At 45.9% G+C, this 17376-nt stretch overlaps 1 protein-coding gene across 6 annotated transcripts in view; it reads right to left on the bottom strand.

Annotated features, from left to right (window-relative positions):
* NFX1 (nuclear transcription factor, X-box binding 1) overlaps positions 1-343 on the bottom strand; it is a 75224-nt gene extending 74881 nt beyond the window's left edge. For all 6 annotated transcript variants that reach the window (XR_013927334.1, XR_013927335.1, XR_013927336.1 and 3 more), the window contains exon 1: positions 201-343. Coding sequence is in view for 1 of the 6 variants with exons in the window: in XM_080382121.1 (XP_080238247.1) it covers positions 201-225 (25 nt within the window). In the remaining 5 variants the exon portion in view is untranslated. The remainder of the gene's footprint in view (positions 1-200) is intronic.
* Positions 344-17376: the final 17033 nt, after the last annotated feature.

Here is a 17376-nt window from a genome sequence, read left to right as displayed (position 1 = left end):
GGCGCCGCGAAGTTGCGGCGGGAGGCGGCAACAGGTGCTGCCGCAGCCCGCGCCCCTCGCCACGCCAGCCCCCGGACGCGGCCCGGCCCGGCAGCGGCGCCGCGAGCCACCACCGCCCCTCCTCCTCTCCCCCCCTCACCCCCGCACCGCCGGCCCCCGGCTGCCCCCGGAGCGGAGCTGGGCACAGCAGCCACGCTTACCCGCCCCGGGTCGCGCCTCCGCCATGCCACCGCAACGCCCCCCCACGCCGAGGGGCGGCTTCCGGGATGGCGCGCGTGCGCACGGCGCGCACCTACGGCGCCCCCCTCAGAGGGACGCGGGAACCGCGCGCAGGCGCAGCGGGGAGCAGCGGGCGGGCGGCCGAGCAGGGGCGGGAACGAGGCCGGGGGGGGCGGGAACGAGGCCGGAGGGCGGGGCTGGGGCGGGCACCGCCCAAAGGCGCGGGAAAACGGGAGGCGGGACTGGTGCTGCAAAGGCGGGAAGACGGGGACGTGCCCGCGGCACAAGGACCATCAGTGGGCCGCCTGCCTGCCGCTGGCCTGCCCGCTGCGGCCCTGCCCCGAAACGGGGTTTACTGCACCGCTTGCATCGCTAAGCCCAGCAAACCGGACCGAGGGCGGGAGCGTGGGTACAGGGCAGTGCACCGCACTGGCATGGTATGCGTAAAAGGTGCTTTTCTCTGGGCACAGGGTAGCAAGCAGGGATGTGTCGCCAGACTGTCCACTGCATCCTGCATGCACTGCTCTAGGGAGGTGGCAGAGCCACACGTTTGTCACCCCAAATGAGTGCTGGAACTTAAGGTTCTTTGGGAATGCCCACATGACCCCCGCGCTACAGCTGGTGCTGCAGACAAATCTCTCGTCATGCCCCAGCCCCAAGTGCTCCGCAGAACAGAATGTGTCGTCATGCTGCGGGTCTCGGCACCAGTGTGTAGCCATTGTATGATTCACACCTCCCTGCAGAGGTTTGTAGCGTCATGGTTACAGGACATCTGCAGACCGTTTCTGTGCTTTCAGTGCTGCACCGTAGCTCCAGAGTCCCTTCAGAGCTGCTGATCTTTCCAGGCGCTGCAGAGCAAGTCCACAATTCCATAGCAACTGCAGCTCTGAAGAGCAGCGCCGCTACACGCAGTCTCTGCGTTCTGCCCTCCACACCCTCCCGGTGAAATTCTCGGGTCAAAGTTCCATTTGCTGCATAGTTCTTCCCCTCATAGCTGGCAAAGTGCACAGCTCTGAAGCCCTTAAAGAACGGGTGAGCTTACTGCAGAAACACTAGCTGTTAAAACATGCCCCAGGCTCCTGCCACTGCCGCAAAGGAAGCTTTGCAAACCAGTATGGCAACAGCCTCAGGAGGATGCTACGTGTTTTGCCAGGGATGTTGAGTGTTGCTTGAAGTGCTTCGCTGTATGTAAACGCTGTAACCACCTGAGGCTGCAAAGAAATGTTCTGTGTGTTAATGGCGTCCTTTCAGAGGCCATGCATGGGTTTCCTGCTGCTGTCAAGAAACTTGCAACAGGCCTCTGGTTCCCAGAAGTCTCTGTTACTCCTGTGGAGATGTGACCATAACATTCACAGCGAACTGCTACAAATTTTGAATGCTGCTTTACATGAACACCACAGCAATACTTCAGTAGCAGTAGTAGCCCGTAGTAGTGAGTAGTAGCCACTCTTTTTTGATACCACCAAAAAACCAGTTTGTGGTATGGAAAGCACTATATATATTTGCACCTATATGTGCTGCTGCTGCACAAATGCCAATGGTTAGGTCTATACAGTTTTTCCTTTGTTCTCCCTTTTTATCTAAACAGGTCTGCTTCCCCCCCCCCCCCCCTTTCTTGCCTTAAATTTGCACTGGGCCAGTGCCATCCACTCCTGATAGCCTAACTTAATTGTCTGGCATTTCCATACAGGCACATGATTTTATTCTCTTCTTTAGTTTGTCATGTTTGAACATTCATCTCCACATCCTTTTGCCATTTATCACTCATTTCTTTCCTCAGTGCTGCTTTGTTCCACCTGACCTGTACAACTGTCTGGAAGCAGCAGAGACAGACTGCTCCACACGGAAAGTAAAGCTGGGAGCTGAGAGTCCGCAAATTCCACAACACCCAAGCAAGAAGAGCAGACCAGGTTCACCAGCACTTCAGGCAACATGCAGGTCACCAGGTAAGCCTGCAGTAGTGACAGGGCAGCTCAAGCCAGTGGATAAGGATCAGAGAGGGTAGGCACAAGCACACCTGCAATGTAGTTCAGGCAGGCACTGGGGATGAGAGCATGACTTTTAAAGCAACATGGGAAAGAATGAGGGGCAGGCACCCACTGAGGCTTCTCAAGGTCTGACAGCTGCTTATAAAAGTTGGTGCTGAGCCTACCCAGCCAAACCCTCAGGGTGGTGGGAAGGGACCTGGGGAAGATGTACTCAGAGCCCTTACAGTCACAGATCTCTCCTATATGCAGCAGGGATGCTGGTAAACAGCCTTGCCTTCAAGAGGGAGGGGAGACGAGGCAGGGAAGCAGATGGAAGGGAATCCATACCATAACTGCAAGTGCCAGCATGCCAAGATCTGCTAGTAGAAACATATTCACTCCAGGACTGGCATCATGGTACAGTCATTTTTAAGGACCAGTCAGCCCATGGTGGGGTCAGTGACTGCTCATAAGATGCCTTGGCATGCAGAAAGCAAGGCTGCCATGATGCTAAGATTCTGGTGAGGAGGCAAAATGGACTGCAGCCAACCAACTGCAAATCTAGATGTTCAGCATGAGTCTCCTGCATACACATAGTACCCTTTTGTGCAAAGGATTTCCTAGGTTCCTGGGTTTTAAGGAAGCTGTCCCTACGTGTTTCCAAATGCCGTTGGAGTTACAGTCTCTGCAGCCAGAAGCCGTAGTTTCACATGATGCTGTGTACCCCTCCAGAAGGCAAGGGAAGGAGTTAGAAGGTGCTGTGGGCACAGTCCATTGCAGCACACAGTGATGTGCTGTCTCTTTTGTCCTTTCCTTCCTTACATAAAGCTCTTATGCATGCCTTTATGTAAAGCAAAAAAAAAAAAAAAAAAAGTCCACCAATATGTGCTTGCATTAAAAAAAAAAAAAAAAGAACTACCTAAAAATGAAGAAGGTTGTTAAAACCAGAAGGGCAGCTGAAGTAATTATGTCTTTGAGGATTATGTGGAGACTGTAAGGATACCACACCGGAGGCTCAGGGCAAATGTATTTAACAAGAAAAAGGAACCTGCCATGGTTAAGCAGTAGGGACAAGGCAGCCTGTTGCAGCAGGTGGCTTTGCAGAAACATCCTTCCAAAGGCTAAATTTGGGCCTAAAATTGAAAATAGAATTCAAACTTGTGACAGATAAAAAGTAAACCACACCATGAGACAGGCCAAAAGAGTTTGAGGAACAACTTGCATAAGGGATAGAATCTAATAATAAATCCCTTTCTGAACACTTCAGGCTCTGGAAGCCTGCCAGACAGTCTGCAGCACCAGGAAAATTAAGAGAAATCTTAAAGGAGCATGCAGAGAAAATAAAATCTAAATGAATTCTTCACATCTCTGTAGAGCTGGATGAGATTCCCAAGCCAGCTTTTGTTCTTTATGGGGGGACTGACCAGGGGGTGTGTCTTGAAAGAGTCAGCATGGAACATACAGGTTATGGAACACACAGGCAAAATTAATAGCAACAAATCACAAGGACCAGATGGAATATAACCAGCAATTCTAAAAGAATTCAGGGGTGAACTACAAACTTTCCTCTAAAACCTCTAGTATAAAATTGCTTTTGTAGCAGGGAACAGGTATGTGTTAGCTGTAATGTCAATTTTTTTTAAAGGATGCCATAAGAAATCTAGAAAAGTACACGACTCATATCTTTAGCAAGCAATTTAATGCAAACTGTAAGGTAGGTTAGAATTAGTTAGCATATGCATAAAGATGCTGTAATAGCGATGAGTCAAAATGGCTTTTCTAAAGGGAATAACTGCCTCACAATCCTACTGAAATGTGTATGAGTCAACAAGCTTGTGGCTAAGGGAAACAGACCCTGAAATCCTGACCATGGATTTCTGGAAGGTATTTGCAGATGTCGCTCATCAAAAGCTCTTAAAAGTTACCCTGCCAAGAAATAAAGAATTGCAGGGGTTCATAACTGGTTGACAGACAGGAAATAAGACAGTAACAGCCAATAGTCCATTTTCACAGTAAAAAGAGGTCACCAATAGAGTCCCACAAGGATGTGTTCTGGAACTTGATCCGTGCAACTTATTTCTCAAGGATCTGGTAATGGCAGTATCAGTGTGTGTTAATGGTACAGTTTCATTTAGGGAAATACAGGAAACGGCAGGCTGAGAAGAACTGCAAGCTGAAGAGTCTTAAGATACTGTGTGTACAGGCAAAGAATGGGAGATGGAATTTAGGGAAGCTCAATGTAAAGTAGTGCATATAGGAAGAAACCATCTTAGGTTCACACTTGAAATGAAGAACCATGATCTGCTGCATATGTTATAATGGGTAGTTGTATGAAAATTTCTTGTCTGTGCCCAGTAGTGTGAAAGAAAGCAAATCAATTACTAAACATTGCTAAGAAATGTAAAAGCAGTAAAGAATGAAACAGAGAAAACATTGAGACAATGTATAAATTGATAAAGACATGATAGCTGTAACGGAATCGCTAGTCTGGATTGAAGAATGTGAGTGTCCATCCCAAAGCACCACACCAGAAAATTAAAGCTATGGGTGCATCAATAGACCTTACTCACCCTGACCAGCCTCACCTGGGGCTTCTACCCACATGCTCTGCCCTGTGGGACCAGGAGTTCCATTTCACTTCAGAACTGAGTCCCGAACTCTTGCCTGAGCTACATCATAGGTGTGCCACAGGTATACTTAAATCCACTTTTGTCTCCTATTGCTTGTTCTGTCTTCTGGATTTCAGCATTGATCTCAGATCCAACTTACCACCTTGCCTTTGTCTGACGATCACTGCACATTGATGCAAGCGTGCTATCATCAGCAACCCTGCTTAGGTACTGTAGGACTGTACCATGAGTGCTGAGATCACTGCTTCACTGCCCTTGCCTGTTCTATGGTCAGTCCTGGCTTGTCTCAGGCTGTGCAGGTGATAGCCCCAGTGGCTCCCTGAAGCTCCAAACCCTGGCCAGGAACCAAGAGAGAGGTCACAGCACTGCAGGATTCTTTAACATCCTCTGTGGTCAGAGTGACCCCTGCCCCAGCTTTGCCAAATCCCCTTCAGTGGGCATCAGCTGGGGTTTCAGGGGGTTCACAGCTAAACTTTACAGCCAAGGCAATAAATACTAGATGCTCTACAGTCATAATCTTCTGGCTTTCAGCGTGGCCCTCAACTGAGTGAGTCACCTCTGTAAGAAACACGACTGCTTTCCAGAACCCTGAAGCCTTACTCATTGATTTGCTTTGGTGTCTCTGGGGAGCATCGACATGCAGCTGTGCCTGCCAGCTCCAGCAGAAAAGCCAGGTGGCTGCTGACTAGACAATCCCATTTATGCATTGTCTATGGAAAATTGGCTGGGAAGAATATGCCTACCACAGATTACTGCCTACACACAGTTATTCCTTTGGTGAGGAGGTGATGGGCAATGCAAGAGGTTGGATTAATTTGTGTAATGGTTTCTTTCTGCTACTCCTTGCTTCTTACCCATTTTTCCCTGCTCTGGTGTGGCCCACCACAATCCCCTTCAGGGGTGTATCTCTACATGTATAGAGCACCTCTTTTCAGGAGTGTATCTCCTTCTGTGTGTTTCCTTCATTTCTCCTTTCATGTCTCCTCTGCTTCTTCTCAGGGTCTTTTCCTCTTTCTCTCCGTAAGTGGCTGCTGCTGTCTCTTGAGTATGTGTGAGCTGGGGTGCTATATGCTCCTCTGAAGTTTTGGGCTTACATTGATTTCAAATGTATTTGGTACTGACTGGCACAGGAGAATACACAGTCTTCTCCTGTACGTCACCTCTAAATTGTAGGGCTTTAGCGGCAGGTTATGTCCAGCCTGCTGCGTTACAGAAGCACGACCTCCTCATTAACTGGCAATTGGGTTTCTTGTATTACCCATGCAAGAAAAGAATACCCAGGTCCTGAGGGCAAAAGTCCACCCTAGGATCTTCTCCAGGCTGTATTCCCCATTTCAGCACCCCACCTGGGTTGGTCTGGACTCCTATATTTCTGGTTTCATACTGCATGAGGCACCACAGCACAGCCTCAGCCCAACGCTATCACACCACTGCAGCTCTGTCTTGCCAGGTGCCAAGACTGTACCTCTACCTCTGCTACTCACCCCTCTGTGCTCCCAGACAACTACAGTGATCCTGTGGATGTCTGTAAGAAGGAGGTAGAAAACACTACCATCCCATTACTCACAACTGCCACATTGACCTGGCACCAGGAAAGGGGACACCCTTCAGGTACATCTTTGACTTATAGCACCCTGAATTAGCAGCCTGCAAGGAGCACATCAAGGACTGCCTGGCATGTAGGTTTATCCACCCCTCCCATGTCACTGCTGGGGCCTCTTTTTTTTTTTTCCTCTTCTTCTTAAAAAAGTCTCTCTGTGTGTCACAGCACTCAAAACTAGCTGGCTACAACAAGGCTTTTACCACCCCATACCAAATTGACTTCAATAAGTAGTTCCTGTGCCTTGCCCCAGCGCAGCCACCAATCCCCCACAAGGTTTCAACAGTTCATCTACTGTCTGTGCTATTTCTACATACTCTTCAGGCCAATCCACCCTGCTTCTTGCCTCTGCTGCATTCTTCTCCTCATTTCTCCTACATCCAGGGCACTCTCTCTACTTCTTCCAGGTCTCTCTTCATCTAGCACTCTTCTTCCATACCCCTTAGAGCTATTTAACTACTTAGCAGGAACCAGCCACAGCTGCACCTCACCCACATCAGCCAGCCCACCGACCCTGAAGCCAGCCCACAGCTGTATATTATCAATGTTAATTAACCCACCTTCATTCCTCTACAATTCCTCTACAATTTCCCCTTTTTTCTTTTTTTCTTTTTCTTCTTAACATTTTGTACCTTAAGTATTTAACAATCATCACAACCTTTTTACAAATAAACTTTTCATACAGTCCAGACAACTTGTCCCTGAACTCTTTTTTTCTTCTTAACAGTTCATGCCTTATGTATTTGACAATCATCACAACTTTTTCACAAATAAAATTCTCATGTAGTCCAGACAATTTGTCCCTGAACTCATACACATATTCTTTCTTCACTTTTATCTTGGGCTTTTCAGCTTCTGGGGGTTGATCACCTTTCTTCTCATCTGCTTTCTTGACATCTGGGCTTTTGTTTTCTTCAGAGGGGGGTTCTGATAAGCTTATAGTACCTCGTCCTTTCACCTCCTGGGCCACATCGGACAGTAACCTGAGTGAGCTTGCAGCAGCAGCAGATCTAGAATATAGCACTAACACATCATCCCGTGTCCTGAAAAACTTCTTAACATCCTTGTGGTTGCCCATTTCTTCTACAAGTGGAGACATCAACGAGCACAGAAACGCCGGCAAGAATACCACCAGGCCGAGCAGCAGCAGCAATGGCGGGAGCCGTCCACAGCACTGCACTGCTCCCGCACCTTCACCCGGCACAGCCACCACTGCTGTTGCTGCTCATTACACTCAGTCTCATAATCTGAAGGTCGTGAGTTCGATCTTCACACGGGGCACCAATTGTCACAGCACTCTCAAAACTAGCCGGCTGCAACAAGGCTTTTATCTGTGCAGATTGCAGTGGGCTGAACGGCACCACAGTAAAGGACTAGCACCCTATGCCTCTTGCCTTGGAGTTCTGTGAATGTCTGCAGGGAACTGGCTGGTTCACAAATCTAGACCTGTGAGAAGCCTGGCAGGAGAAGGAATGGAAAACTGCTTTTCATACCACATACAGCCACTAAGAGTATGTTCTGATGCCATCTGCTCTCTGCAATGCTCCGGCCAACTTCCAGCATATTGTAAATGACGTTGTGAAGGACCCACTTCCCTACTACATAGCAGCACGTCCAGATGACACCTTTGATATTCTGCAGCACTTAAGAGGTATATGTAGACCATGTCTGGGAGGTCTTGAGTTTCCTCTGGCAGCACAGAGTTCTATGCCAAACTCAAGAAACGGTCCTTTGACCAGCAGAGCGTGGAGTTACTGAGGGCCCGACATCTTGTGGGCGGACAGCAAAAAAGGTGAAGGCAGTGCAAAAGATCTTAGGATTTGGTAACATCTATCGACAATTCATGAAGGGTTTGTTTGCTAGTATTGTGGTTCCTACAGGAGCACTTGCCTGAAGTAGGCTTGCTTTCGATGGATGTCTGTAGCACAAATGGATTTTGAGAAAATGAAATGGGCATTCACCCACCCTACCCAGATCCCAGCTGCCCTTAAGTTGCAGAAGTAGATGCCTCAAACCAAGCCACAGTGACCATCCTCTCCCAGAAAGTCGGCCTTGCAAAGAAGCACCACCCTTTTTTCTCTTAGCATCTCCTCCCTGTTGATAAGAATTAGAGATAATTCTTATCTCTTATCCAGATTAGAATCTGGATAAGGACTGTCTTGTCAACCAAAGCTATCTTTGAGGAATGGCAGCGGTTCCTTGAGAGGGCAAAAAACCCCAACAGTGTTGCTGACCAACTATCAACATGGAATAGTGTCAATGGGTGAAGCGTTTCTGCTTCCATCTTGCCTCCTTTACATGTTTTCCCTTCACTTTCACATTATGTCCAGGAAAGCAGAACAGCAAGGCAGATGCATTGTCATGGAAAGAAGATTCAGATTCAGAGGCAAACCTTCTGCATGCACCCCAACCCTGTTTCTCCAAGGCATTTCATTACATCTATGGCAGAGGATGAATTCACTGCAGAATTTTTCCTGGCCACTGGAAGTAGCCTGAACTTAACACAGCATCTCAATGGCACTCAGCCTGCAAGAACGGGATGGTTGTCAGTGCCACGGCAGGCAGCTGTACATCCTACGGGGCCCACTGCAGACACAAGTCTTCTGCCGGTGCCATCATCTTCCTGCTCCCAGACACAGGTACTGCTGGATGATGCAGTACCTGATTACTTGGTGGCCCACAGGACAGGGAGATGTGGCTGACTATGTCCAGGCCCACAACAGCTGTGTTTGCACCAGAAGATCACAGGGTCTCTTAACAGCTCCCCCCTGCTGTCAAATAGCCTTGGCTGTCTGTGTGTATGGATTTAATAGCAGACCTGCCCCCCTTAGAGTGGAATGCAGTGGTCGTAGTGGCTGTGGACCTGTTCACCAACGTAGTTTACTCGATACCCCTCAGAGAGTTGCCCATAACCTCACAGACAGCCTTGCCTTTCTATAGCTCATTTTATGATGCCAAGGCCTTCCAGACAGCATAATTAGTGAGCAAGGGATCCGTTTAACAGCCAGATTTTTAAAGGACCTTATGGGCCTTCCCCAAGTGCAAACCCACCTCTCCTTCTTGTACCATCTCCCAGACAAGTCATCAGACTTAACATCAATCAAATCCTGGACCAGTGCCTCCAGTGTTACAGTACCTTTCTCCAAAGGTGAGAGGCTCACCAGCTTCCTATTGGTAGCATTTGCCCATGCTAACAGCATCTGTATGTTTACACAGCAGACCCCACGCTTTGCTTGCTTTGGTTTCCCACTGTGAAGTCATCCAGCCACGCCAGCTGCTTGATGCTTACTTGCAAGTTGGAGATCTGTTCACACAGCTCCAACACAGTCCTACCCCCCCACTCATAACTCAACCAGACAAGATCAAAAGGGGTTACAAAAGATGAGTATTGGCTGGTGCTTGGCAGTTCTCCTGGGACATGGTCTGCAGAGTGGAAAAAAACACTTTAGATTAAAAAAGTACCTTTAAATGGAGAAGAGGCTTTTAAGAACCAGTGAGAATTCAGTGTGACTAAACATCACTGTAAACAATTGTTCAAAGTGTATGGAAAGTTTCACAGTGTGTTCGGAGGGGTGTTAGCTTTGTGGATTACCACCTAGCACCCGGCTCTGCACAGGCTTGTGATAAATGGTATCTTGGCCCTATGTGTGAGATTGGCTCCCTGCACACCCGGTAACCCACTCCGTTTGTGAGACAACAGGCTTACCGTGCATATATTTCTCAGTTAACTACACTTCTAACCAGAACACAAGGCACTTGCTCCACAGGCATCTGTCGTATGTACAGCTGACATGCAGTGGATCTGTAAGCACTGACTAGTCACATCCCTGTGATTTCCAACCTTTCCTACATTATGTAATTTCAAGGAAAAGTATACAAGAGGATTCTACCGATGTTGTGTCACCTAATTTACTACCATAAGTTAAAGCTTTTTTTTTTTTTTTTAAAGACAGGTCTTAAAATTTAAATATGGTGGATTTCAAACAGATCCTCATAACCAGTATGCTCTTCTTCCTTCCTCTACCACTTACCATTCAAATATCAGAGGCAAACAAGTAAAAGAATTCACTGCATGAAGTAAAAGTATACAGGAGGACCATGCCAGATAATTTACCACCTGGATGTTCTCCCAATACTGAGAAGAAGCACTAAGAACGATACTTCAGGAATGATACAAAAAAAGACCTTTGATGTCATGGTAACAGAACAAAGAACCAAAGCCCCTCTCAGATTTATTTTCATAATCAGAAGAAACTGTACCTCTGAATTGATGAGCAGCCTATGGCAACAGAGCTGCTTTGAACATCTGACAAATCAGTGAGGGAAAAAAAAATCTAAAAAAGAGATATGGCAGTACTGAAGAAATATGCACGGAGCACTCAGAAAATAGGGTAAAGAAGGAGAAAGCCTGAGAAGGGAAATAAGAACAGGACACATCATTTTGACCCAGAACTAGGAGCTGACTCACTCAGATTCCTACATAGGGTCCATGAGACTATAGGAAACAGATGCTTTTTGTGTTCTGCAGTTCACTCACCTGAAAAAAACTCCTATTTATTTATTGTCAGGACTCTGAATACTATGCAGTGATAACCCAGCAAATGAATCTGCAATGCTGAGCATACCATTCAACTGGTGTGTCTGGATTTGTCTTACAATAGAGGAAAAATCTGAAAAAGTAGGTGAAAACAGAACCATTCAGAAGAGCAAAAAATAGCATAATCTGTCTCAAGTTCCTTTACTGTCAATTTATGTAACAGAAACTCGTAATTCTGCAGAATGTGTGTGTGGGTACATATCTGTATAGAGAACAAGGGACAGAAAGAGAGAAAAAAATAGGAAGAACCTAGGTCTGGATATACCAGATAGCCAAAAGGCAAATTGCCAGTGATGGTCTAGCTAGCAGTCTAATTAATAGCATTTCTTAAGGGTCAGCACTGAGGCTGACACTGACATCTTCACCGATGACCTGGAAAAAGGGGAGGTCAGGACCCTGAGTAAGTCTGCATATGACATGAAATCGCAGGGAGCACAGGCTATGCTCAAAGGCAGGCTGGTCATGCGGATTGACCTCAGCAGGTTGGAGGAACGGGCCACCAGCGGCCCCATAATACATACAGGGAGAGGCTGAGGGAACTGGGTTCTTCCACCTGAGGGAAGACTAAAGGAGATATCTGACTGCTATCTTCAAATACCTAAGTGGGTTTGTTACGCAAATCCGGGCTCTTCACCGAGACCTGAAGTATTTCTTTATTGCGCATCTGTGCAGAGATGGGTGCTAGGTGGTAAATCCACAAAGCTGGCACCCCTCTGAACACATGGTGAAACCTCTTTGACCAACTGTTTACAATGACGTTTAGTCACACTGAATTCTTACCGGTTCTTAGAAACCTCTTCTCAATTTAAAGGTACTTTTTTTCATCTAAAGGTTTTTCTTGCACTGGGCACGTTCTTGTGGGGAGGGGGCTTTGTTAGTAGGGGGCTTCCTTCTGGCGATGCCAAAACGGCACAGAGTAACTGCTCAAAGACCAATTTTGTCTTTAAGCAGCAAAGGTATTTATTTCGTGCAACGTTGGGGAGCTAGCCGTTTCGCACCAGACAAACTAGCTCCGAAGTTTTCAGTGAAAAGTTGGGTATTTTATACAGTTTTTGTGAGAGGTTACATCTTTACATACATATTCATTTGATTTTGACACGCAATCATTCCATTCATAATAGGTGGGATCTAGGTGGAATAAACCTTTCAATTTTCTTTGTTCAACAATTTTCTGATTTACGGTCTCCTAATCTCCTTCAGGTACCCACCTTATCTTTCCTAATTATTCAGAGCACATTCCTTTAACATTGTCAGTGGTACATTCCTTCAACATCTGCAGTGGAACCTTTTCTAATTATTCAGAGTACATGAGTACACTCCTTTCTCAACACAAACAGAGCATAACCCAGAGCATTGTATCAAACTCATCCTGACCAATCTTTTTAAGACCTTGTTCTGTTTCACTGGAGGGTGGGTCTTTTAGTGTGCTAATTAGAACAGTTCACACATAGTTCAATTAATTTTCTGTTTGGTCTTATTTGGTTCTCCTTGAGTTTACCTTGTTAAGCCCCAGCCTGACCAATTTATGGTGTCTGTCCCTTCTCTCAAGGCCATGTTTTGTTAACCATAAGGATTTAATGAACATTTTCTGGTTTTCAAATTCTTTCTTGTATTTCACTATAGTTATTTACTCCCCTCCTACCCCTTTTACTTTTTTACAGTTAATAATTCTTGTATCAAATTTACAGGGAAAACTAAGCCAAGCTCTTCTCTGAGATGCACAGCTAAACAAAAAGCAACAGACTCAAGCTGAAACTACTACAAATCCAACTGAAGATGAGGAAAAGATTCTTCACTCTTGGAACAGTTAAAAAGGTTGGCTAGGGAAATGGTGCGATCCTTGGAGATTTTAAAAAATCACTTAGACAGGGCCTTGAGCAACCTGGTTTAACCTGTAGTTAAATCCACTTTGAGCAGGTTGGGTGACAGACCTTCAGAAGTCCCTTGCAACCTATTTTTTTCCTAAGGTGCTGTGTAATATTTACAATAATAAAATAACAATATCCTTGTCTGCTAATATCTAAATGAAAGAGCTGTTTCAAGTCTGTGTTAAATGAGTTCTTTCCTTATTATTATTGCATCCCAGGGTACTGGGGATAGTAAGTAAGAAAAAGTGAAGACTGCACTTCCATCCCAAAGTGTTGCCTCTTTAGTGAGGATGTTACCAAAAAGCATAGCCAGGAAAACTCTCAAACCAAATGCAGCACTGGGTGCACGGGGTTTTTTCCCTCCTACCATGCACACCAAGCTACTCGAGGGCACACATTATATACAGTAGAGCACTTGCATATTCATAGTGCATTAAATATTCACTTTCATTCACACACAGGACTGGCTACAAGTTTCTCACTTCTAATGCAAATTAGAGCGCACCCTCAGACAGCACTAGGGGAGGTTTTTTACCAACTCCACATGCTCCCCAAGCGGGGGTTTGCCCTCTTTCAGGGGCGCTATTTGAGTTGGAGGTCACGATCTCCCATTACCACAATTACCTTTGTCCTACTTTCAACTAATTTTCTGTGGGTTGCAACACCTTATCAGCTTGTCTCCTCTTGGGGCCAGAACTTTCTCCCTTGGAGGCTTCTTTCTGCATAATTTAGATAACGATAACGGTGTGCTTCTCCCGATCTGTTCTGTTTCCCAAGGCTGCCTGCCTTGACTGGAAGTCCCTTCGTTCATCAGTTTTGATGCTTTGAGAGGAGAGGGTGGGTCAGCTTTACCTAAACCTTGTGCACATGCTCGTGTAACATAACAGTTAAAAACCAAACCAGGGTTCGGGAATCCGGGAGTTTAGGCAACAAGAAAAGTGGGATCCTATTTGTTTGCCTGCCTAGACACCTCTGCACAGGGATCCTTCCAGCAGATCAACACTCCCACTCAACACGGTGTCATCTGTAAACTGACTGAGGGTGTGCTCGATCCTATCCTCCAGATCATTGATGAAGATATTAAACAGGACAGGCCCCAGCATGGAGCCCTGGGAACACCCCGTGTGATGGGCACCAGCGGGATGTGACTCCATTCCCCACCACGCTTCAGGCTTGGCCACCCAGCATGTGTTTTACCCAGCGCACAGCACACAGCCCAGTCACAAGCAGCCAGTTTCTTCAGGAGATGCTGTGGGAGATGGTGTCAAAGGCTTTGCTAAAGTTCAGGTAGACACCACCCAGAGCCTTTCCCTCACCTGTAGAGGAGTGAAGGCAGTGGGCTGATTGACATTGATAACGTGCAGCTGTGGCCTTGCTCAAAGGCAGTGGGTTGATTGACCTGGAGGATGTGCAGCTGTAGCTCATCCCCACAAAGTGGTTAAATAGCCCTGAGGAGTATAGGAGAGGGAGGTTCTGGATGAATAGAGGATTTGCATGAATGAGGAGCCTGGAGGAGGTAACCCCAATGTAGCAGACATGAGGAGGAGGGTGGTCTGGTCTCAGGAAGATGGAGAAACAGCTTGAACAGTAGAATCTGACTAACAGTAAGGACTTTTTTGCTAGGTTGCTTGTGCTGTGACAATTGGTGCCCTGTGTGAGGCAAACTGGTTTAGACTCAAAATGCAATGCTTACCTATTAAGCAGGTCACCTGGTCAGAGAAGGAGCTCATGTTAGTCAAGCAGGACCTGCTTTTCCTAAGCCTGTGTTGGCTGGGCCTTATGACCTGCTTGTCCTCTATGTGCCAAGTGATGGCATTCAGGATGATCTGCTCCATAACCTTCCCTTGCTCCTTCTGACCCTTCTTGTAGATGGGCATCATATTGGCTAACCTCCAGGCAACTGGGACCTCCCTGGTTAGCCAGGACTGCTGTTAAATGAAGGTGGCTTGGTGAGCATTTCCACCAGCTCCCTCAGTACTTTTGGGTGACCCTCATCCAGCTCCATAAGCTTGTGTATGTCTAAGTGGTGCAGCAGGTTGCTGACCACTTCTCCTTGGATTATGGGGGTTTCATTCTTCATCCCTGTCTTCCAGCTCAGGGGGCTGGGTACTCAAACAGTTGGTTTTACTATTATCGACTGAGACAAAGGCAGTATTAAGTACTCAGGCTTTTCCTCATCTTTTGTTACTATGTTTCTTCCCACCACATCCAATAAAGGATGGAGATTCTCCTTAGCATTCCTGTTGTTAATATATTTATAGAATTGTTTTTATTGTCTTTTATGGCAGTAGCCAGGTTAAGTTCTAGTTGGGCTCTGGCCTGATTTTCTCGCTGCATAGCGTCACAGCATCCTTGTAATCCTCCTGAGTTGCCTGCCCCTTCTTCCAAAGGTCACAAACTCTCCTTGTTTTCCTGAGTTCCAGCCAATGCTCTCTGTTCAGCCAGGCTGGTCTTGTTCCTGCTACCTTTTGTTGCAGCACATGGAAATGTCCTGCTCCTGTGCCTTTATTTCCTTCTAGAAGAATGTCAGCCTTCCTGGACTTCTCTGCCCTTCAGGACTGCCGCCCTCTGTGAGCAGCTGCCCTCTAACAGTGAAGCAGCTTTGAGTCAGAGGTGCTTGAAATCCAACATGCAGATTTTTCTGGTTTTGATTTGCACATAATGATGTTCTAACCCTTGACTGCTATTTCTGGCTAGCAGGAGGTATTTCTGGCTGCTGCATTCTGCTAGTTCACATACCGATTTTATGTAAATGGCAGTACTTCTCTACTGCTTTCCTTCAGCACTTATGCACTTTCTTAAGAAAATAGATGTTCAGAGCTCTTCACTAATGTAACAAAAAGTGGTATTCATAAGCAGTGACATTCAGTAATAATTTCTTCAATTAATACACCAACGATGAAAATCAGCCTTAAGTTTGTCCCAGCTGGAGATTGTGTTAGGATTTTTCAAACACTAAATCCATTGACACCTCAAAAATCACCCAGTCCTTTAAGTCTTTGTTTATGCAAGAGCTCTCTGGGCAGTATGTGGAAATGAAACTATCGTGCTGTTCAGGAGTGAAATAACGGACTCAACGACATATCAACATGATCCTAGTTGAAGCCACTTTACTGAAGTTTCTGCAAGGTTATATACAATTTTTGTATCTGTACATGCATCATGCCTTAATTCTATTGGTTACATACACTCTTCACACGCTGCTACACAGATATTAATTGGTTAAAAGCATACAAGTGGTTAGTCCCATCTTTAAAATTGTTGACATTCCTGCGGTTATCAGCTCCCAACTCAGCTCCTGTTTTCCTGTTTGCTGAGCGGGCAAAGCCTTTAATCATGTCAAGCTGCTAAAGCAAGAGTGACTTTCGATAGGCCACATGTCCCTTTTCTTCCAAATACATTGCCACAATTCCCCCTTTTTCTTCTTGGACTACCAAAACATGTTTAATAAGCCTTTTCCATTATTCCATAGATACATTTAAAAATACAAGGAATCAAAAGCATCGAAACCAAAATAATAATTAAAATTTTTACACCTTGTTTAACCAAATCTAATAACCATCCATTAATTCCCCAACCCTTGAGCCATTGGTCCAGCCCTCCATCTGTTACAGTGAGTTTCTTCATGTTTGCTCTTAATGGTTCTAATTGCTTATGAATTGAAACTGAGTGATCAGACAGGTTCATACAACACATACCTTTAAAACCTTCACATCTGTGCCCATGTGCTAACAATAAAGTCAATGGCTGCACAGTTTTGTAAGGTAGCATGCCTTACGCTATCCAAATCTACCAATACACTTTTCAAAATATCTGACATCAGGTTAAGCTGTTTAGCAGCCCAACATCCCAACATTTGTATATTGCTGAGTGCTTTGCCAGCAGCAACCCATGGTATAAACACGGAAGAAACCACTCGGAGTGTTCCGAAGTTGAATTTTGTCATTGCAGTTTTCACTCAGTTGCCATACTGCTTATTTTTTCCTGTGCACTGATTTGTTATTATTCCACAGGGTTTGATTTAATACTTGTCTTTGAGTAGGAGCAAATATAGTTAACTTGCCTAAATAACAAGGCCCTCCCAGAGCCTTAGCCAGGATTCCAGGCCATGCTCTATCGCCATAAATCAGAAACAACCCTTCGAGCAATGCTTGGGGTTGTGATGATGCCGTAAGATTGACCCATAACCCTCTGTTACAGTATAGCTAGTATTTCTATACCAGTGCTCCCTAGGGGTTACCCAAAAAACTTTGGTTGGGGTTTGTCAATAATGGCCCTTTTTTCAATACCTTTTGAAGAAAGTTGTCAAATAACGCCTCTCTATTCCCAAACTTGATGCAGGATTGGTTACATTTCAGAGATCTTAAAAGATCTAACTCTTGAGGTGGTATCATAGAAACATTCAGATGTTGAATAATAAGTGCAGCCTGCATAGCATCTTCAAGTTGTGGAAACCCTTCTTTCAATGTCTGCCAATTTTTTAATAGCATTGAGT

Source organism: Falco punctatus, assembly GCF_963210335.1.
Source record: "Falco punctatus genome assembly, chromosome: 4".
Classification (NCBI taxonomy): Eukaryota; Metazoa; Chordata; class Aves; order Falconiformes; family Falconidae; genus Falco; species Falco punctatus.
Note: the sequence above shows the minus strand (reverse complement) of the source record. Positions and strands in the feature narration are given on the sequence as shown.